The 23,407-nt window shown below is 41.8% G+C and overlaps 1 protein-coding gene across 1 annotated transcript in view; it reads left to right on the forward strand.

Moving 5' to 3' along the window:
* Positions 1 to 23,407, forward strand: part of VWF (von Willebrand factor) — a 179,838-nt gene that overhangs the window by 86,637 nt on the left and 69,794 nt on the right. Inside the window, exons 25-35 of the mRNA XM_069763408.1 lie at positions 17 to 173; positions 2,106 to 2,264; positions 6,272 to 6,407; positions 7,680 to 9,055; positions 9,436 to 9,555; positions 9,910 to 10,053; positions 10,605 to 10,748; positions 11,299 to 11,463; positions 14,284 to 14,327; positions 19,034 to 19,211; positions 20,894 to 21,114. Of these exons, the coding sequence (XP_069619509.1) occupies positions 17 to 173; positions 2,106 to 2,264; positions 6,272 to 6,407; positions 7,680 to 9,055; positions 9,436 to 9,555; positions 9,910 to 10,053; positions 10,605 to 10,748; positions 11,299 to 11,463; positions 14,284 to 14,327; positions 19,034 to 19,211; positions 20,894 to 21,114 (2,844 nt within the window). The remainder of the gene's footprint in view (positions 1 to 16; positions 174 to 2,105; positions 2,265 to 6,271; positions 6,408 to 7,679; positions 9,056 to 9,435; positions 9,556 to 9,909; positions 10,054 to 10,604; positions 10,749 to 11,298; positions 11,464 to 14,283; positions 14,328 to 19,033; positions 19,212 to 20,893; positions 21,115 to 23,407) is intronic.

The following is a 23,407-nucleotide window of genomic DNA, read 5'->3' on the forward strand; positions in this document are numbered from 1 at the left end:
TCTTTTTCCCCAACAGGTGGATCCAATACACTACCACGATGTCTGCACTTATGACACGTGTATCTGTGAATCCATCGGGGACTGTGCGTGCTTCTGTGACTCCATCGCAGCGTATGCTCATGCTTGTGCTCAGGAAGGAGTTCATGTGCAATGGAGGTCATCTCGCTTTTGTCGTAAGTAAAAGTAGAAAAAAAATCTCATATATTATGAATTCCTGGCTCCAGAGGCCTCAAAGGTTTACATATACACTATATGGTCAAAAGTATGCGCCCCCCTACACACTCCACCTGCAGGGGGTTTTCTGGCCTTTCGGCCTACATCCATACACATGAATATGGAGTCATCACCTCTGTAGATATAACATCTCCCGTTCTTCTGGGAAGGATTTCTACAAGATTATTGGAAGAGTCTGTAGAAATTTTTGCCCCTTCAATCAGAAGAGCATTTGTGAGGTCAGACCCTGATGTTGGGGCAAGGCCGGGCTCATAATCAGCATTATAGATGTTGGATGGAGTTGAGATCTGAGCTCCATGCAGCCGGTCATGTTCTTCCCATCAACCATGGACTGTATGGACCTTGTACACTGCGCAGCTATAGGGATCCAGAAAGTCCATTCCTTAAACTGTTCCAACAGTTTTCTACAATGTCTTGTGCTGAACCAGTAAGATTTCCTATTACTGGAACTAAGGGACCGAGGCCGCCCCCTGATAACAGCCCATAGCATTATCCTCTTCCACCATCTGTACAGGGGGCACAATGCAGTCAGGTGGGTAATGTCCTCCTACCATTCACCAAACCCAGACTCCTCCATCAGACACCAGATAGAGAAGTGTGATCATTGGTCCAGTGGTGGTGGCTTGATCTTATACATTGGGGAGTGAGGGGCTGGATGTTATACACTGGGGAGTGAGGGGCCGGATGTTATACACTGGGGAGTGAGGGGCCAGATGTTATACACTGGGGAGTGAGGGGCCGGATGTTATACACCAGGGAGTGAGGGGCTGAATGTTATACACCAGGGAGTGAGGGGCTGGATGTTATACACCGGGGAGTGAGGGGCTGGATGTTATACACCAGAGATGAGAGGCCGGATGTTATACACCGGGGAGTGAGGGGCCGGATGTTATACACCAGGGAGTGAGGGGCTGGATGTTATACACCAGAGATGAGAGGCCGGATGTTATACACCAGGGAGTGAGGGGCTGGATGTTATACACCAGAGATGAGAGGCCGGATGTTATACACCAGGGAGTGAGGGGCTGGATGTTATACACCGGGGAGTGAGGGGCTGGATGTTATACACCGGGGAGTGAGGGGCTGGATGTTATACACCAGAGATGAGAGGCCGGATGTTATACACCGGGGAGTGAGGGGCCGGATGTTATACACCGGGGAGTGAGGGGCTGGATGTTATACACCAGGGAGTGAGGGGTGGATGTTATACACCGGGGAGTGAGGGGCTGGATGTTATACACCAGGGAGTGAGGGGTGGATGTTATACACCGGGGAGTGAGGGGCTGGATGTTATACACCAGGGAGTGAGGGGTGGATGTTATACACCAGAGATGAGAGGCCGGATGTTATACACCGGGGAGTGAGGGGCCGGATGTTATACACCAGGGACTGAGGGGCTGGATGTTATACACCAGAGATGAGAGGCCGGATGTTATACACCGGGGAGAGAGGGGTGGATGTTATACACCAGGAAGTGAGGGGCCAGATGTTATACACCGGGGAGCGAGGGGTGGATGTTATACACTGGGCGAATGTTATATACCAGAGATGAGAGGCCGGATGTTATACACCACAGAGTGAGGTGCGTATGTTATACACCGGGGAATGAGGGGCCAGATGTTATATACCGAGGGTGAGGGCCGGCTGTTGTACACCAGGAACAAGGGGCTGGAAGTTAAACACTGGGGATGTGAGAGGCTGGATGTTATCATCGGGGGCAATGGGACTGAATGAGAAACTTCAATTCAGCAATTAAGACGTGTGTCCCAATACTTATGTTAATTTGCTCTATATAGGACATTTATTCCGGAATCTCTATACATATCTGATGCCTCTTATTGCTAACATTTGGTTGTGTTTCCTGAATATAGCACAGAGTTGTGAAGAGAAGAATATGAAGGAGCTGGACTATGTGTGTGAATGGAGATATAACAGTTGTGCACCAGCTTGTCCAGTCACCTGCCAACACCCTGAACACACAAATTGTCCCCTTAAATGTGTGGAAGGCTGCCATGCCCACTGCCCTCCTGGTAAGTTCTCTGTTGATACATGCCTTTAAAATATTACATGAACACTTTGGTGAAGGATTAGCCACCATCACAGATGAAGGAGGAACCTCGTGGGCAGGACAATGTGTATTCGTTGTACTGAGGACCTCTAGTGGCTAGTCGGTGTCATAGTTGTTATAAATTTCATGGTATTAATTTGCCCTTGTATAAATGTACGGCTATATAGTTCTTCGTATGGGGGTGTTAATATGACCCAGGTTCCTTTGCAACCACATTGTATTTTGGATTGGACAACCCCTTTAAGCATAACATTTGTATCAGTAAATCCTAATTATTACAATTCTATTTTTTTTGCGTGTTTTTTACGGGATAGTAGGCGTTTGGTGTAAATTAGAAATGCAGATGAATACATCTAAAATTCATCATTGATGTTTCTCTAGTTTTCTAGAGTAATTACCTTTTTTTTTAAATTCTCTATACATTTTGCCCCACTTTTTAAGTTAACTTTCTTTTTTAAGTGTTTTTTTTTTTTTTTTTTGCCCTAACCACTTTGCTTATCCAGATGTTTTGGACAGATGACATTTTTTTTTCATCAGATTATTTTTATGGAGTATCTCAAAATAATAACGTTTTACCAAATTTTTCATTTTTTTTAAAGCTCCCCTTCCATCCCTACCTCAATTAATTTTTCTTGAAGAGTTTACGACTTCATTTTTTAAACTTTTTTTTAATAGTTTAGCAACTTTTGGTCGTTAAAGATAATTGTTGGAAAAATATTTACACCCTTCAATGAACTAATTTTTTTAGCGTAACAGTGGAGGTCACTTTTTTGTTGTTGGAAGTTTTGCCTAAAATGTTAATAATTACAAGGTAGGAAAGAATTGAAAATAATTGCGTGATGCGTCAAACATTCTTCAAACTTCTCGTTTTGTAGCTGTTCCGCTATCAGCAGCAATTCGAGGAACGATGTGAAATAATTTGTAACAGCCGAGCAGATGGTTGTTTTAATAGAATGGATAAATATCGTTGGCCGAGACTTCAGAAAACAAATTCCAACATCCATAAGAATTTGCAAATAACTTTTTTTTAGAGGCTGGAGAAGGAATGCTTTTAGTACTTATCTAACTTTTTTTTTGCAACTTTTTAAAAAATTAATTTTCATTTGCATTATGTGAATTGAATGACACTGAAAATAATGTATATACCGCCAAGGTCTTAACCGCTGGAGTCGTAAAGGGTGCAACCGCGACCGGGCCCCTGGAAGCAGGGGGCTCGGCGCCATCAGTTCTGCTTTCAGCTGAATGTGTGTAATCGGTTGCACACTCTGTTACGACGCAGAGAGCCACTGGCACCCTACATTGCAATACCTATGCTCGACACCGGTCAATCATGGGCTGGGAGCTGGTGGCGGTGCACCCGACAAGGGTGGTGCATGACATCACTGCCTTGCATTGCCCCGCTGCGACGGCTGTGCAGAAAGAGATCACTGCTCGACGTGCGAACGTGAAAAAGTACGTAGAATCGTTTGTTTTGTTTTTAAAAGATGTGTTGGAGAAGAGTGCCTGGACAGGGCACATTATTAAAGAAAGGGACCAGGATGGGGACATTATTAAAGAAAGGGATCAGGATGGGGACATTATTAAAGAAAGGGACTAGGATGGGGACATTATTAAAGAAAGGGAACAGGATGGGGACATTATTTTAGAAAGGGAACAGGATGGGGACATTATTTTAGAAAGGGGTCAGGACAGGGACATTATTAAAGAAAGGGGTCAGGACAGGGACATTATTAAAGAAAGGGGACAGGATGGGGGACATTATTAAAGAAAAGGACCAGGATGAGGACATTAATAAAGAAAGGAGACAGGATGGGTACATTATTAAAGAAAGGGACCAGGATGGGGGATATTATTAAAGAAAGAGACCAGGAAAGGGCACATTATTAAAGAAATAGGTCAGGATGGGTACATTATTAAAGAAAGGGACCAGGATGGGGACATTATTAAAGAAAGGGACCAGGAAAGGGCACATTATTAAAGAAATAGGTCAGGATGGGTACATTATTAAAGAAAGGGACCAGGATGGGGGACATTATTAAAGAAAGGGGCCAGGATGGGGGACATTATTAAAGAAAGGGGCCAGGATGGGGGACATTATTAAAGAAAAGGACCAGGATGGGGACATTATTAAAGAAAGGGGACAGGATGGGAACATAATTAAAGAAAAGGGTCAGGATGGGGGACATTATTAAAGAAAGAGACCAGGAAAAGGCACATTATTAAAAAAATAGGTCAGGATGGATAGATTATTAAATAAAGGGACCAGGATGGGGGATGTTATTGAAGAAAGGGACCAGGATGGGAGACATTATTAAGAAAAGGGGCCAGGATTGGGGACATAATTGAAGAAAGACGACAGCATTGGGGATATTATTAAAGAAAAGGGCCAGGATGGGGGATATTATTAAAGAAAGAGGACAGGATGAGGGACATTATTAAAGAAAGGAGCCAGGATGGGTGACAATATTAAAGAACGGGGCCAGGACATTATTACAGGATAGAGGAAAGGACGGAGGACATTATTGCAGGGGCCTGAACATCTGACCGACATGGTGGTGGGGTCCTCCTAGGTCCAAATTCTACACTGATGGCCATATAACTGGTTATTCTACTGCAGTTATACTTATGGATTTCCATAGGGAATAGTTTTGATTAATAATAACTAATCTACATAATTGTGTGTGTGTGATTACATTTGTACATATTGCTATTATTATTTCTCATACTATTCACTAATATCTTTTTGGCTCAAGTACAAAATTGATCTCAGCATAAAACCAAGAAAAGAGAGAAATGGGGAGAACAGAGCAAACATTGCACATTTCTGTCTGCCTGGAGACCTGTATCCCTTTCACATAGTGGACCAGGGACCCCAGTCCGGTTGATTGCTGGGGCCTATAGTTGCTTTGCCAGTGCTGAATCATCTACCTTGTGAATAGGTGGTAATGATAAGTTTTGATTTTGGTGCATCCCTTTTAATGTTGAAAATATAGACGAGCAACTGAAGTGCCAGAAATTGGTAAATAAATGAAGTGTTAAAAGGTTATATGCTGTTCCAATAGTGAAACTGTCTAGATCCCCTTGTAGATGTGTGGTAGGGGTTTTCCAAGGATATAATATAATGGCTCCTGTCACATAATTCGAACAGCATCCCATCCTGGTTATATATCAGGATGTGCTGCTATCTGAAGAAACACAACTCATGGGAACTGTGCCTCAACTGACAGAGGAGCTGTATAGTCAGCACACACTAGTGAGGTGCTGGCAAAGAGCTGTGACAACAGAAGAAATAAATACTCTCAGCTGACTGTGCACGAAGGATTTTCTTCTCCATCCACAGACATTCATGTGCTGCCACCTGTGGAGAAGATTTGTGCAACCCTCTGTCTGTTGAGACGCAGGTCCGGGGAGCTGTGTATCTTCATACTGCAGCCTATACAGTACTGGCATGTGATGTCTGCTGTTTGAATTACAGTATGTAACAGGGGCTATTTTATTGCATTCTTGGACATCCCCTTTAAAAATTTAAAGAATATTAATAATTGTATTTTTTATTTCATAAGTCAATAGTACACATGAAAAGAAACAACTTTGTAATATATCGTATCAGAGAAACCTGCTTCTTTCTCCTCCTAGCCTGAGTTTTCACTCTCAATTCAAAGGTAAATTCTGTTTTCAGTGAAGACAGATTTTTCCATTAACGAGATAGGAGATGACGGCTGGTGTTTTTAAAATTCTATGGAGGGGGAGGAGCTAGAGCCAGACACAGACATTCTGCTGCAGGTTCTCCTGGAATGACAGTGACAGTTCTTCAAAGAACTTTATAAGCAGCAGCTGTGATCACAGAGATTCTGCTGCAAGTGCTCTTGAAATGACAGTGACAGTTATCCATAGAACTTTATAAGCACCAACTGTCATTTATGGTAAATGTTACATTTTAATCCTATTGATTGTTATTGTGTCACTTAGGTAAAATCCTGAATGAGGTCACTGGATCATGTATTGATGTGCAAGATTGCCCTGTGTGTGTGGTTGAAGGACGCCGCATCCCGCATGGAAAACACATTTTATTGAACCAAGATGATCCTGCACTCTGCCAGCAATGGTATTATTACGATTATCGTGTAGCTTATTGTAGTTACCATCATTCAATATTTATTTAAAAAAAAATTACTTTAACTTTTGATTAATTTTTTGGGCAGTCGTTGCCAGACCCCATTGCGCCCCACTCCTTCCCAGGTCTGCTTACTTTAATAGAGTTGGCTGAAAGTGGCGAGAAAATGGCTAAAGTTGGAAATTCTTATACAATACTGTACCATCGCAATCCTATCGTTTCCATCTTAGGCATGTAAAAGATTTTACTCATGGATTCAAACACTTGCAAATTGCCTCTTGAACTCTAGCGCCATCTATTGGAATTAGCAATCCCAAAAGTCAATATCACCCCTCGTTATGTGACTTAGGAGAAAAGCCAAACCAGAAACTCAGTTTGCAGACACGTGTTTCGGGAGTAACGTTTGTCCTTGTAGAGAGGAACAGGATACAATAAGTGGTATTGAAATGTGTCTCTTCTAATCGGTTGCATTCCATACTATGAATGTATTACTTGTAGGCTACGGCATGAAGATACTTTATGGCAAAATAGAGAGTCACAGCCCTGTATAAATCTAATAACGTGAGATAACTGTATACACAGTATAGTTGGGAGGATCGATTCTCAAGACTCTGGTCCATCAGCTAGGTCAGTAGTCTGGCCGCTGGATTGAAGGCTCATGAATCCCTCACTTCTGGCTTTTGATTAGCCAGGCTTACGCAAAGTCCTCATTGTGGAATTACGCACAGATGACGTCATGCCAGCCTGAGTAATCAAAAGCCACTCCAATGAACCCGTTAGGTAAAAAATTCATGAGTCTCCCATCCAGATGTCAGAGACTACTGACTTGTCCAATGGACCAGAGTCCCGCAAATCGATTCGCCCAACTTTAGCAGGTTCTTGTGTTCATGAGTTTTCAACGGAGAGAGAAGAAAGTCATTACTAGACTCCTCTGGCAATGTCTTATCTCTTATAAATGCAAAAGGATCAGATGTTTCTACAGCCTGATCCTTCTCTTCCTCCAAATCATGTGTTGGGAAAGTTGGAAAGTTAGAGGGTTCTTCATAGAAGGGTCAACTGACGACAAGTTGATGGTGGGATGGCCCACACTCATCAGTTGTGGGACCACAGACGCAAGCAATCAATTTTCCTGCGCTGTCATCGTAGTGAAAATAAAGATTTGCCCAGTTCTCGATGACCTTTTTGAGCTGTTTGTAGAATGTAAGAACATGTTGGGTAAAACCTACTCATCATAATGTTTATGGGTTTCTTTTCACTTTCAAGCCATTGTGAAGAACAAACATTACAGTGCAGCGCTTGTGCGGTACATACAACTCCACCACCAACAAGTTCACCAGAACTTCCTCCAGGAGAACCAACCCCAGAACCCACACCATTCGAGGAATACGAGGGCACAGTTGCACCTGGGACATATAACTGTGAGAAAGCCATGGATTTGGTCTTCCTGGTCGATGGTTCCTCAAAACTTCCAAAAACCAGTTTTGAAACCGTAAAAGACTTTATTGTCAGTATTATGGAAAAAATACGTATCTCACAAAAAAGAATCAGAATTTGCGTTGTCCAGTACAATTCTACGCACACGCCTAAATTGTTCAGCCTCAATGAGAGACGAAAACTCTCAGACCTGGTTGCCAAAGTGAAAAATATGAAATACATGGGAAGTCCAACATCTTCTGCCGCTGAGGCCATTAAATTTACGAATTCGTATGTGTTTGATCTGGCCAAGAGGGACAATGCCCCAAAAATGATCTTATTACTGACAGCCTCCAAAAGTTCAAAGAGCTTGTCAAGTATAAAACTTGGAATAAAAAAGCGTAAAATCACTCTGATTCCAGTCGGTATAGGTCCTTATGTTGACATGGGTGACATCGACTTCATTAAAAAGCAATCAGTAATGAACAAGCCATTCATTGTGCCCAATGTGGAGGATTTGATGGCTCGCAAGGATGAAATAATTGACTATTTATGTGGCTTAGTACCGGAACCAACAAGCGGTGCGATAATACCTTCTAAAACTCCAACAGAGCCACCGAGAGAGATTACCACCACCACGGCAGAGCCTTCAATACAGACCCCAATGACTACACCACCTCACGACCCCGTAATACCGGATAGAGAACTTACAATTGCGTTTGAAAGTTCTATGAACATTGAGAAGATTAAGATCTTCCTCGAAGATTTGATTGAGAGAATGGATATCGGAGAAGAAACCATACATATCACCATCATTCAGTATTCCTTCACTGTCACTGTTGAATACACCTTCACTGGAAAATTACGGAAACAGGAGATAATTAAACAGATCAGACAGATTGAACACAGAGGCGGAAATGCCACCAACACTGGAGAAACTCTTCGATATATCAGTCAACACACGTCAAAGAAAGACATTCCAAGTAGTCAACCAAGTCCTCACTTAGTGTATATGATACAAGAAAATCCACCTACCGATGTCATAAGAAAAGAGGAAAATATAAATGTATTTCCTATATCGGTTGGCCCAAATGCCCCCATTAAAGAGCTGGATATTTTTGGGCATCAAAGAGTTTTTGAAGGTTATGACCAATTGTCAATTATGACAGAAGAGATTCTCACAGGCTGCTGTTCTAGAATTGATCATCCAACACACATCCCCATAGGTAGGCATACGTTATGTATTTTTGTTGTTTTTTGTTGTTGTTTCGGTGCATTATTATATGATAGGGAGCTTGTCCTCAGAAGATATCTCTTGTCTTTATGTCTTAATTTGCTTAATTTGGCATATTAATGTCATAGAAGATGGGATTCACTGCTTGAGATCCCCTGGAGACACCAACTAAAAGTAACACCCACATTGGTGGTATATGGCCCTCCTATGTTTTACGTGGTTGGAAATTTTATTTGAATGATTGTTCATTATTGTAATGCTTCTTCACGATAAGAAGATAGTAATAATTAGACTATTCCATATTAATAATTAGTTTACACTTCATAAGTGTTGACTGTTTTTTGGTCTTGCTGTTTTCCTTTCCCTTACAAGTACCCTGCATAAAAGAGATGGATGTCATATTCATACTGGACAGTGGATCAAATGTCAAACAATCAGAATTTGAGAATATGAAAACATTTGTGAAAAATTTTATTAAAAAGGCTCACATTGGTAAGAATGCAAATGTATATGCTGTATTGCTATGTATCTATTTTCTATCTATCCTCTATTATCTATCTATCTATTTATGTATCTATTATCTATCTATCTATCTATTATCTATCCATTATCTATTATCTATCTGGCTATTATCAATTATCTATCTGTTATCTATCTATATTATTTATCTATTACCGTATATATTATTTATCTATTATCTATCTATCTATCTATCTATCTATCTATCTATCTATCTATCTATCTATCTATTATCTATCTCTCTATCTACCTAGCTATCTATTAATGATCTATTATTTATTTGTTTCTTATTCAATTAGAACAGTTTACTCTCTCTTTAATTTAAAGGACATGATGCAACTCAAGTGGCTGTCCTTCAATATGGATGGACACCTAACTTGGAAGTTACATGGACAGTGTCCCAAGATAAGAGAAATCTTATTGAAGCAGTCGACGGCATACAAAAACTTGGAGAAGGGTTGGGCAGAATTGGTAAATTGTAAACAGTCTATAATTTTCTGAGATGTTTTGCATATGTTCACATATACACACACAGAGATCAGAAATTCCCCACTGGATCAGGCTTAGTAGGCGTATCAGTACGTACCCATTGCGGTACCTACATATTTTAGACTTTTTTTTGTCTAATAGAAATATTCAGTGGAAATTTAAGTTATATTTTTAACATCTTTAAAATGTATAATCTCGGCCTAAAAAATAGCTAAGTCAAAGGTGCAGTAGTGGTAAAGTTCTACCCTACTAGCCATATTCAAATTAGTTTTTGAGCCACCGTTACCGATGCAGTCACTGAAATTAACTTTAAATGGAACTACAGTATAAAAAATTAGAATCGGTCAAGTTTAGTTCTTGCTTTGCTTACATGCTAGCTCACATGTGCTATGGAAAGCAAAATGGCTGCCCCATCCTTGTACACAAAAGTCTTAGTACTTCAATTTTTTATCTGTTCACATGTGATTTGTTATGGCAATCAATTCTAAATAAAACATTATATAAATTATTTACAATTTTTCTTTTTATTACAGGAGATGCATTACATTTTGCCATCCGAACCACCGTGTCAGATGTACATGGAGCAAGACCGCTTGCTTCTAAAATAGCAGTCATCATTGTGGCCGACAAGTCCTCAGATCAAGTGGATTACGCAGCCACCTTTGCAACAGCAAACTGTAATATTACCTTGATTATGTTATTTGAGGATTTTAAGGGACTGTCCTGCTGTACGGAGATCATTTTAATATAAAGGAGGGATAAGTTATTTACTTAATATTTTGTATGCTTAAGGGCGCACTGTTAGCACCATATGCGTATATACCGCATTTATGACTTACGAATTGTACATTGTATTGAAACCCAAAGATACCACCGACACATTGAACTATGGCCGGTCACTGCTATCTTCACTAGTAATTCAAAGGGTTTTGAATGTCGGAGACTTGGCAAGTAGGTTCTTTTTAGGAACAGGTTATCCAGACTCCTCAGGGGTGGGACTTTATTATGATTAGCCAATAGCTTTAAAGGGTTCATTGTGCCTTTTTTCGAAGTCAAGTGGCCAGCCTTGTTATAGATGTTTTTACAAAAATTTGATTATGCACATTACTTATTAATTCATGCATCTAACACTTCTGGCTATTGACTTGTGAGGTGCACACGGTTATTTGTTGTACATTAAAACCCACCACATACGTTGTTATAACACGCTCGTCTTTCGCATTTCAGCGGTATCAGTTTTTCCAATCGGTGTTGGTTCCAGGTATGATGATGATGAGCTGGTAAAACTTGCTGGGCCATCTGGTAACCACAAGATCACAAAAGTGCAACTTTTTGATGATTTGCCAACTCTGCTGCTGTTAAGGGACGACTTCATCAACAAGCTCTGCACTGGTGAATAGTGAATACGCTTACTCATTATCAATAAATATGTAAATATAATCAGAAAATGACATAAAATCAAGTTTTAATGTTAAATGCATTTTTCATTTATTATTTATCTATCTATTATGTTTCTATTATCTATCTATCTATCTATTATCAATCTATTATCTATCTGTATATAGAAAGAGAAAAATTAAAAATCTTGAAATTTTTACTATGGCCACCACCTGAAACTCCATGTTCAGGTCATGGACATGAGCAGCAATAGATGGACTCCGACCCAATATTTGGTGTAGAAACCTTTTGAGCTTCTAATATGAACATGCAGAGAGGTCACTGTATAGAATGGGGAAGATATAAGCTGTAACATTGTCTGTTGTGAGTGGTGGATCCTGTGTTATCTACTGTATATAGAGGTGTTATCAGTCATTGTACAGGAGGAGGACGAGGTGAGCTGTGACATCACCTATTGTGAATGGTGGATCCTGTGTTATCTACTGTATATAGAGGTGTTATCAGTCATTGTACAGGAGGAGGTGAGCTGTGACATCACCTATTGTGAATGGTGGATCCTGTGTTATCTACTGTATATAGAGGTGTTATCAGTCATTGTACAGGAGGAGGAGGTGAGCTGTAACATTGTCTGTTGTGAGTGGTGGATCCTGTGTTATCTACTGTATATAGAGGTGTTATCAGTCATTGTACAGGAGGAGGACGAGGTGAGCTGTGACATCACCTATTGTGAATGGTGGATCCTGTGTTATCTACTGTATATAGAGGTGTTATCAGTCATTGTACAGGAGGAGGTGAGCTGTGACATCACCTATTGTGAATGGTGGATCCTGTGTTATCTACTGTATATAGAGGTGTTATCAGTCATTGTACAGGAGGAGGAGGTGAGCTGTAACATTGTCTGTTGTGAGTGGTGGATCCTGTGTTATCTACTGTATATAGAGGTGTTATCAGTCATTGTACAGGAGGAGGACGAGGTGAGCTGTGACATCACCTATTGTGAATGGTGGATCCTGTGTTATCTACTGTATATAGAGGTGTTATCAGTCATTGTACAGGAGGAGGTGAGCTGTGACATCACCTATTGTGAATGGTGGATCCTGTGTTATCTACTGTATATAGAGGTGTTATCAGTCATTGTACAGGAGGAGGAGGTGAGCTGTGACATCACCTATTGTGAATGGTGGATCCTGTGTTATCTACTGTATATAGAGGTGTTATCAGTCATTGTACAGGAGGAGGTGAGCTGTGACATCACCTATTGTGAATGGTGGATCCTGTGTTATCTACTGTATATAGAGGTGTTATCAGTCATTGTACAGGAGGAGGAGGTGAGCTGTGATATCATCTATTGTGAATGGTGGATCCTGTGTTATCTACTGTATATAGAGGTGTTATCAGTCATTGTACAGGAGGAGAAGGTGAGCTGTGACATCACCTATTGTGAATGGTGGATCCTGTGTTATCTACTGTATATAGAGGTGTTATCAGTCACTGTACAGGAGGAGGAAGAGGTGAGCTGTGACATCACCTATTGTGAATGGTGGATTCTGTGTTATCTACTGTATATAGAGGTGTTATCAGTCATTGTACAGGAGGAGGAGGTGAGCTGTGACCACCTATTGTGAATGGTGGATTCTGTGTTATCTACTGTATATAGAGGTGTTATCAGTCACTGTACAGGAGGAGGAGGTGAGCTGTGATATCACCTATTGTGAATGGTGGATCCTGTGTTATCTACTGTATATAGAGGTGTTATCAGTCATTGTACAGGAGGAGGAGGTGAGCTGTGACATCACCTATTGTGAATGGTGGATCCTGTGTTATCTACTGTATATAGAGGTGTTATCAGTCATTGTACAGGAGGAGGAGGTGAGCTGTGACATCATCTTTTGTGAATGGTGGATCCTGTGTTATCTACTGTATATAGAGGTGTTATCAGTCATTGTACAGGAGGAGGAGGTGAGCTGTGACATCACCTATTATGAATGGTGGATCCTGTGTTATCTACTGTATATAGAGGTGTTATCAGTCATTGTACAGGAGGAGAAGGTGAGCTGTGACATCACCTATTGTGAACGGTGGATTCTGTGTTATCTACTGTATATAGAGGTGTTATCAGTCATTGTACAGGAGGAGGAGGTGAGCTGTGACATCACCTATTGTGAATGGTGAATCCTGTGTTATCTATTGTATATAGAGGTGTTATCAGTCACTGTACAGGAGGAGAAGGTGAGCTGTGACATCACCTATTGTGAATGGTGGATCCTGTGTTATCTACTGTATATAGAGGTGTTATCAGTCATTGTACAGGAGGAGGAGGAGGAGGTGAGCTGTGACATCACCTATTGTGAATGGTGGATCCGGTATTATCTACTGTATATAGAGGTGTTATCAGTCATTGTACAGGTGGAGGAGGTGAGCTGTGATATCACCTAGTGTGAATGGTAGATCCCTTGTTGTCTACTGTTTGTAGAGGTGTTATCAGCCATTGCGATCCTGTGTGTAATGAAAATTAGACTAATGAGAAGTCTTCTGTAAATAACAGGAAGTTTGAGTCTAACATGAGGCCCAGTGTGAGAATTGAAGAATTTCAGTTTTTTTCGCGTAGATAGGTAATTTTCTGAGGACATGTCCCTTTAAACCATGTAAGCAATTGTCTGATATTGTCTGGTATAATGTCATAAGAACAAATATAACAAATATATTTCCAATGTTAGTTGTTTTAAATACTATTGCGTATCCTGACTATTGTTTTCCAGTTTATTTATAAAGCTGATCAATCATTCAAATTTCCTGGTTAATTCTTTCTTTTAGAACATATTAAAGTTTGCATCGATGAGGATGGAAATCCCAGAAAGGTATTTATGGTTATCGCGGCTGCTGGGTACACATGAATTTATGACTTGGCCAATTTATGCGCTAAATATACTTATTTTTTTCCTATTTTCTAAAGAAGTAATGCAATTAAAATTTCAGATACTTCATGTTTCCATGCTATAGCGCTACAGAGTGCAACTTTTTTTGTCAGCTAACATTTTTTACCTAACCTGAACTAGTTTTGATCGAATGATACTTGCACTTATCAAAGGGAATCCATCAGCAGTTTTCTTGTTTTGTTATCTGACAGCAGCATAACATAGGGGCAGAGACCCTGATTCCAGTGATGTATCACTTAGTTAGCTGGGTGCAGCAGTTGTGATAGAATCAGTTTTCTCTGCTGCAGATCTATCAGAGCTTCGGAATGCTGAGCTGTGTATAACCCCGCCCACACCACTGATTGGCCACTGTATTGCCAATCAGTGCTGGAGGTGTGATTGGACTAGGAGGCACCAGACACCTAGTCCTGTAGTGATAATCTCCTGCTGATAAAACACTGATTTTATTGCAGCAGAAAAATACAGCAGAGTAAGTGACCTGCTGACAGAATCCCTTTAAGGAGACCAGTTGAGCATGTAGTCTTAGTGGCCATGCTCCATGCTCCTGTATCTGTGACCAAGGTTATAGCTCTTAAAGGATCAAAACTATATTTATATGGTAGCTACTTCCTACAGATGGCACCTACGGGCTTTCTTTCCTTTGGGAGAGAGCTAATTTGCATGTATTTTTCCCATAGTGCCTTGGCAGTAAAACCATAGTCAATTGGTCTCCAATGAAAGCCAGTGATCACCCAAAACAAGTGGAGCTTAGCTTCACATGTTAGGGTGGGCACCTCCAGTAGGTCTCATGAGCATGAATTAGATATAAAATTTGCATTCGTACATAAGGCAACAGGTGAAGAAATAGGCGCTCAATGTGGCGATACATGGCGCTCCTTGTACTGCCTGTGTAAGTGCGAATGTCATCGCTGGGCTCAACCTTGACTTACAAATCTCTAGGCAGCGTCTAGGGATCTATTGAAATGAAATATTTGAGAGTAGATTAGAGAGGTGAATATTCTATTCACACATATCTTAGAGGGACACAATACTTCTCACACTCCCACTGATGATTCACATGTGTGGCATCACGTCTGTAACTTGTTCCAACTTTCTAGCAAAGTCCAGAGGTTGCATCTAACCTGGCTGACTCCACCATAAGGCACCGAAACAAAGGGAAATAGTACCTGGACAGTTATGCTGAAAAACTACATCTGTCTCCAAGTCTATATATATATTTATATACAGTTAGGTCCATATATATTTGGACAGAGAAAACATTTTTCTAATCTTGGTTCTAGACATTACCACAATGAATTTTAAACAAAACAATTCAGATGCAGTTGAAGTTCAGACTTTTAGCTTTCATTTGAGGGTATCCACATTAAAATTGGATGAAGGGTTTAGGAGTTTCAGCTCCTTAACATGTGCCACCCTGTTTTTAAAGGGACCAAAAGTAATTGGACAATTGACTCCAAGGCTATTTCGTGGGCAATCCCTTCGTTATATCATTCTCAATTAAGCAGATAAAAGGCCTGGAGTTGATTTGAGGTGTGGTTCTTGCATTTGGAAGGTTTTGCTGTGAAGTAAACATGCGGTCAAAGGAGCTCTCCATGCAGGTGAAACAAGTCATCCTCAAGCTGCAAAAACAGAAAAAACCCTTCTGAGAAATTGCTACAATATTAGGAGTGGCAAAATCTACAGTTTGGTACATCCAGAGAAAGAAAGAAAGCACTGGGGAACTCATCAATGCAAAAAGACCTGGGCGCCCACGGAAGACAACAGTGGTGGATGATCGCAGAATAATCTCCATGGTGAAGAGAAACCCCTTCACAACAGCCGACCAAGTGACCAACACTCTCCAGGAGGTCGGCGTATCAATATCCAAATCTACCATAAAGGGAAGACTGCATGAAAGTAACTACAGAGGATTCACTGCACGGTGCAAGCCACTCATAAGCATCAAGAAGAAAAAGGCTAGACTGGACTTTGCTAAAAAACATCTAAAAAAGCCGCACAGTTCTGAAAGAACATTCTTTGGACAGATGAAACCAAGATCAACCTCTACCAGAATGATGGAAAGAGAAAAGTATGGTGAAGGCGCGGTGCAGCTCATGACCCAAAGCATACCACATCATCTGTAAAACACGGCGGAGGCAGTGTGATGGCGCGGGCATGCATGGCTGCCAGTGGCACTGGGTCACTAGTGTTTATTGATGATGTGACACAGGACAGAAGCAGCCGAATGAATTCTGAGGTCTTCAGAGACATACTGTGTGCTCAGATCCAGCCAAATGCAGCAAAACTGATTGGTCGTCGTTTCATACTACAGATGGACAATGACCCAAAACATAAAGCCAAAGCAACCCAGGAGTTTATTAAAGTAAAGAAGTGGAATATTCTTGAATGGCCAAGTGAGTCATCTGATCTCAACCCAATTGAGCAGCATTTCACGTGTTAAAGACTAAACTTCAGACAGAAAGGCCACAAACAAACAGCAACTGAAAACCACCGCAGTGAAGGCCTGGCAGAGCATCAAAAAGGAGGGAACACAGCGTCTGGTGATGTCCATGAGTTCAAGACTTCAGGCAGTCATTGCCAACAAAGGGTTTTCAACCAAGTAATAAAAATGAACATTTTATTTAAAATTATTGAATCTGTCCAATTACTTTTGGCCCCTTTAAAAACAGGGTGGCACATGTTAAGGAGCTGAAACTCCTAAACCCTTCATCCAATTTTAATGTGGATACCCTCAAATGAAAGCTGAAAGTCTGAACTTCAACTGCATCTGAATTGTTTTGCTTAAAATTTATTGTGGTAATGTCTATAACTAAAATTAGAAAAATGTTGTCTCTGTCCAAATATATATGGACCTAACTGTATATATATATATTTACAATTATTAATAATTAGGGATTCTGTGGCTCTTGTGTATATAAAGAGATTCCGACAATTTTACAAAATGTACACGGAACTTTCAGACAACTTGATCCCATTTCCTAGATACTGTGATAAATAGATAATCTACAAATCATTTGATCCAAAAGATATTTTTTTTTTACCCCCCAAAAATTACTCAAGAGTGACGACCACTAGGTGTCTCCGTCCGTCTGTTTTCTGCCAAGTATAATATGCAGCGTCATCTAGAGAGATTACTGGAAGTGTAGGATGGGCCTTTGTCTTTCTACAGGAAGTAGAGGGGTGGGTCTTTGTCTATACAGGAAGTGGGGGCTCTTTGTCTTTCTATAGGAAGTAGAGGGGGGATCTTTGTGTCTACAGGAAGTGGGTGTAGGTCTTTGTCTTTCTACAGGAAGTAGAGGGATGGGTCTTTGTCTCTATAGGAAGTGAGGGTGGGTCTTTGTCTTTCTACCGGAAGTAGAGGGATGGGTCTTTGTCTCTATAGGAAGTGAGGATGGGTCTTTGTCTTTCTACCGGAAGTAGAGGGATGGGTCTTTGTCTTTATAGAAAGTGAGGGTGGGTCTTTGTCTTTCTACAGGAAGTAGAGGGGTGAGTCTTTGTCTTTACAAAAAGTGGGAGTGAGTCTTTGTCTCTACAGGAAGTGGGAGAGGGTCCATGCCATTCTACAGGAAGTGGGGGTGGCTCTTTGTCTTTCTACAGGAAGTAGAGGGGTGGGTCTTTGTCTCTACAGGAAGTGGGAGCGGGTTTTTGTCTCTACAGGAAGTGGGAGGGGGTCTATGCCACTTTACAGGAAGTGGGGGTAGGTCTTTGTCTTTCTACAGGATGTAGAGGGGTGGGTCTTTGTCTACAGGAAGTGGGAGTGGTTCTTTGTCTTTCTACAGGATGTAGAGGTGTGGGTCTTTGTCTGTACAGAAAGTGGGAGTGGGTTTTTGTCTTTCTACAGGAAGCAGGGACTGGTATTTGCCTCTCTATAGAAAGTGGGGTGGGTCTTTATCTTTTTACTGGAAGTAGAGCGACAGGTCTTTGTCTCTACAGGAAGTGTAGGGCAGGTCTTTGTCTTTCTACAGGAAGTGGGAGCGGTTCAGTGTTTTTCGCCTCCTACTCTCCTGACTGTCAAATTGCATGCATATATAATAGAGAGAAGGACTTTCAGTTCAGGGCAGGCTGGCCATTGGTCAACAGCATGGGCAATGCATGCTGGGAAGTGAGAGAAAGGAAGTTCTGGCTTCTATGATACTGACAGAAGGCTGATGAAGAGAATACATTCATTCAGTAGATGGGAGGTTAAAGGGCGGGAGATTGGGTACAGTTCTTGACCATATATTAGTATGTGCACCAAGGGCAGCTTTTACTGGTTGTCAGAGGTGTAGTAAGACCATGTTTTTCTCCAGCTTTTGTGTTAAAGGACAGGTACATTTTAAGATCTAATAAGGCTTGACAAAGGACCATGTAGGTCTGAAACATGTTGCCTGGGAGTGCAGCGCATATTTATATTCTGCCTTTTTAATTTTTGTGCCAACCATTTGTAAATTCTTGGATAAATTGTCCATAAGTATTAAAAAAATATTGGCAACTGTAGGGTACAGTAAGGGCACAAAGAGGTTAGACTGAGGCATAATAAGGTTCCAGTATTTACTCTGATGTCTCATTGGCCAGTCGTCACCTAGATCTGTGTCCCGTTTACCATAAAGTTCCATCCACTTGAATGTTTCCTGCGTTTTGTCATGTAGACCGGAGATATGTGGACGCTACAAGACTCATGTCACAAAGTCACATGTCTGGATGGTGGCATAACCAAACTAAGTAACACTGGAGTAGACTGTACGAAGATACCACAACCGATGTGTGACAACGATCTACCCGCCATAAAGATGAAGGAGAGGTGCGGGTGTCGATGGGTGTGCCCGTGTAAGTGATGCATCTACATTTTTCAATCTTGACAGATGGAGTAAGCCACTTTTTTTAGCGAGAGCTCAACCCAAAAGTTTTAAAATGTTCATTTTGCAAAGAAATTACCCTTTTCTTTAGTAACTGATGATTTGCCAATTGAAAAAGTGTCAACCAAAATGGAAACACTTTCTGTAGTGTTTACAAAAATAGGACAGAAAAATGGCAGCCATGTGTTACTTCATTTCATCCCTTGATTTAACCTGAAAATGGTCGAGAGAGGTTAGAAAATGTAGAGTAACAAATGACTCCAGTGTCACACAACCCCCAAGATTTGCCTGTAATCTGTAGCCAGGGAGGCACTTAGGTCTACACTGGAGCTTTATGCAGAAAACGGTAGATTTTCAGTAAAGATTATTTACCGGTTTTATTTTAGTTGCACAAGAGCAATGCAAAAAAATTGCTGAGAAAATGGACATACTTTTTAAAGGTGAACCTGTCATGTCCAAAACACTACTACCTGCAGATATAGGGTTAATCGGGTGGTAAATAATGTTAAAATCCTGCTTGGTCACCTTACTGGAGCAGCAGCTATAGGGAAAAAATGAACTTCTTTCCTCCCTGAAGCCGCTGACTTCTAGTCCTTGGCGCACAGATCGGTTACACTCCCCGCTCACTACAGAGTTTGCGGGTTTAGTCATTCTCTTGCAATTTGATTGACAGCTGGCTCTGCACACACAAACACACACATGCTATAGAGTCGGCTGTCAATCAGTGTTTCGGGGAGTGATTACAGCCCACTCACTTTAGGGTGTAGTGATTGCAATCGCTCCATGAATGCTGCCTATTAGTGATGACCAAATGTGCTCTGATAAAGTGTTACCCGAGCATGTTCGGGTGCTAACCGAGTGTCTTCGGCAAGTTCAAAAAATATGTTCGAGTTCCTGTGGCTGCATGTTTTGCGGCAATCCCTGCATGGGTTGCGGCTGTCGAACAGTTACGAGACATGCAGGTGCGGGAACTCAAACATATCATATTTTTCGAGTGTGCTGAAGTCCCTCCGTTAGTACCCGAACATGTTCGGATAACACCTTGACCAAGCATGTTTGCTCATCACTGCTGCCTATAACTGGAAGCGAGCGGCAACAGGGAGGATATAAGTTCATTTTCTCCCTGTAGCTGCTTGTCCAGTAGACACAGGTTTTAAATGCAATTTACCTGCAGATTTATCCCATAATTTGGAGATAACGGTTCTTTTTAAAGGGTTATTCCACAGGAGAGGTGATCACTAGGAGTCAGACCACCAATCTTGAGAACGTAGTTCTTAAACAACCTATTAGAATAGAGCAGTGATCATTCATTATCAGTAGAACTGCCCGGGATCCCATTCAGTTCCGTAGATTTACACAACCTGTTGATTTTACAACACAAATTTTTGCCAAAATTTTGTTGAACTTTTGGCGCATTTCAAGCCATGCCTTATACTTGACACGGTAGATAATGAATGGAGGCACTCCATTCTATATTGGTATTTCAGAGCTTCATTCTCGAGATCGGTGATCATCTTAGTTTGAAGGATATCATTTTGCCTCTGGTGCTGAACTCGAGGTGACAATGCCATGCTGAATTAATTTCTTAAAAAAACAGAGTGACCCAAAATATTGTACATGTAATACAATCGTATCTTCTCGTTCCCTCCTCAGGTATTTGTAAGGGAAGTTCCAGCCGACACATTGTCACCTTTGATGGACTTAATTTCAAACTTCTCAGTAATTGCTCCTATGTGTTGTTTAATGACCCAAAAAACAATCTGGAGGTCATACTACAGAATGGTAAATGTGGGTCATCGAGTGGTCAGACCTGCATGGATTCAGTGAGTGTGAAGTACAACGGAGACACTGCGAAGCTCTCATACAATATGCAGGTAAGCGAACGATCTTTCTATCTTCTTAATTGTTTCTTGCCTGGGTATAAAAATCCCAACATTTTAAAGACAATGTTCTGCAAATTTACGGAATGATTACAAAGTGGGAGGGATATTCTGAACCTTCATAAGTTATCTGCACCAGAAGCAACAAAAATTACCATCCTTCTCCGGAGGACCAGATACATCCGTGTAATACATAGACAACCCATTGATTTGGATGAACAACATGTAATTCCTAGTTTCACCTCTGGGAGTGCTGCAGGAAAATTGTACAGTTATTCATCACAGATCAGAGCTGATCACTGGGATTTCGAGTAGGGGGAAACTTTTGTGATAAGCTTATTAGGGATTGTCCAAAACAGAGTTCCAGGAAAGAAAAAAAATTGCCGAAATTAAAGTGTTCTAGTACCATAAAAGAAGGAAGTTTGAAGCTGAGGTTTTCAGAATGGATATATAAAGATGGTGATCATGGGGGACATTTAAAATAAAAATAAGACTCTAAATAGAATAAATCATTTTGGGATACTCACTTCCTCTAATTCCTGTTTCTCCCTATCTGACATCTGGTAAATCCTACAAGGTCCCCGCTGGTCTCTGTTTCCTGATTCAGGATAAATGGCTCTTTTGCCAATGAGTCATCACAGGAGTGACGTACCTCGGTCAGAGTTTGGTTGAGCGCCATTTCCTGATTGTTGAGATGGACCAGCAGTTGAGGCTGGTGGGGGACCTGGGTGAAACTCAATAGAGAGGCAGTGAGGGAGGGGGGAAGATAAGTATTCATGCTCCTATTTTTTTTCAACTCACTCAGAGCCTTTTAAAAAGGTGTGGCCATGAACTGGGTGCACTGTTACACCCCTTCAATTTGTGTCTTGGGAGACTGCACTAGTTTGTGATAGATTGCTCGTTCCTATTCAGCACCCCAGAGTCCTGGTCGTTGCAGTAATGTCGCTCTGCCACTAAGGGGAGTGATGTTATGTCTGATTGCACTAAAGGAGCAGCCTGGGAGAGCTCCAGGGAGGACCTGTCAGGGGTGGGTTCCTGGCAGGTACCTAGCAGAAAGAGTAGAACGTGACAGAGCCGCGCCTGCACTACCTTGCGGCGGCATCCTAAGAAAGGACACGAAGAGAAGGATATCGTGGAGAAGTGAGAAACGAGATCAACGCACAAAGGAGAGCCAGTAGGAGTCGTGCCCCGAGAACGGCAACATCCTACTGAGGCGCGTAGCCGGTGGCCGAAACACCGAGGAAGTAACTGACTCCAAGCATTACTTCAAATACCGCAGGACAGTTGATTATAGGTTGGCTGTCTACCATACATCACCTAAGAAGACATAGGGGCAAGCGTGGAGAGGGGCGTCTCTAGGGTCCCAGAATAGCTCCGAGCCTTCCCGTCAAATGGGTGCGTCCTATCCAGATAAACTTGGGGGACGGAGAGAGAGAGAGAAAGAACGAACACGAAAGTTGTGAGGACTATCCCGAATGCTCAGCAGGGAAGAATTACAACACACAGGCGCTAGTGGTAGGCACTGATTTCCACCTGCAAAGGGAACTCTGGATGTGCCTTCGGACCGGCCGGTCTCAGACAGCCCAGTTAGCAGTGCTCTGGATTGAGGATCCCGAAGTCTTCAGTAAAAGTTAAAGAGACTGCAACCCTGTGTCCTCATTATTAACTGCGCCTCACACCATCGCCACCTACACTACTGGGAAGCCCTGGGGATATACTTCACCTGTGGGAAGGTATACCATCTAGCTGCCATCACATCACCCCAGTGGACCCCAAGCAGCGTCGGTCACCCTGACCGAATACCACAGGTGGCATCACGAAACCTTGGCTGACTTTCATCACCCCTTTTATTGGACGCCCCTTAGCAGGGTCACGGACCGGGTCCAGCCACCGTGACAATCCTAGAACTGAGACAGAGAGGACCGGTACCGAGTATCCCTGCGTCTGGGGGCGCTTCACCTACATTTTGACTTCGCTGGCTGCTTGAACACACATTAGCTGGGCGCTTTCTCCATCTTGGTTCCTTTCTGCTGATGCTGCCCATACACCCGGTAGCATCATCCATTGAGATCCAGGTAGGACAATGCACCCAGCCACTGTGGCCTTCACAGCCAGTGTCGGTGCGCATGTGCACACACATAGGGTAACGTGTACTCTAGGAGCGAGCGCTGTCCATCACAAGTTAGACACAAAGACGTAATTGAGGAGGCATATTGGTGAACCTAAGTCATGGTCACGCCATGGGTGCTCCGAACACCCCTTATTTGGATATGGATTCAAAGTTATT

This window comes from Ranitomeya imitator, chromosome 4 (assembly GCF_032444005.1).
Source record: "Ranitomeya imitator isolate aRanImi1 chromosome 4, aRanImi1.pri, whole genome shotgun sequence".
Classification (NCBI taxonomy): domain Eukaryota; kingdom Metazoa; phylum Chordata; class Amphibia; order Anura; family Dendrobatidae; genus Ranitomeya; species Ranitomeya imitator.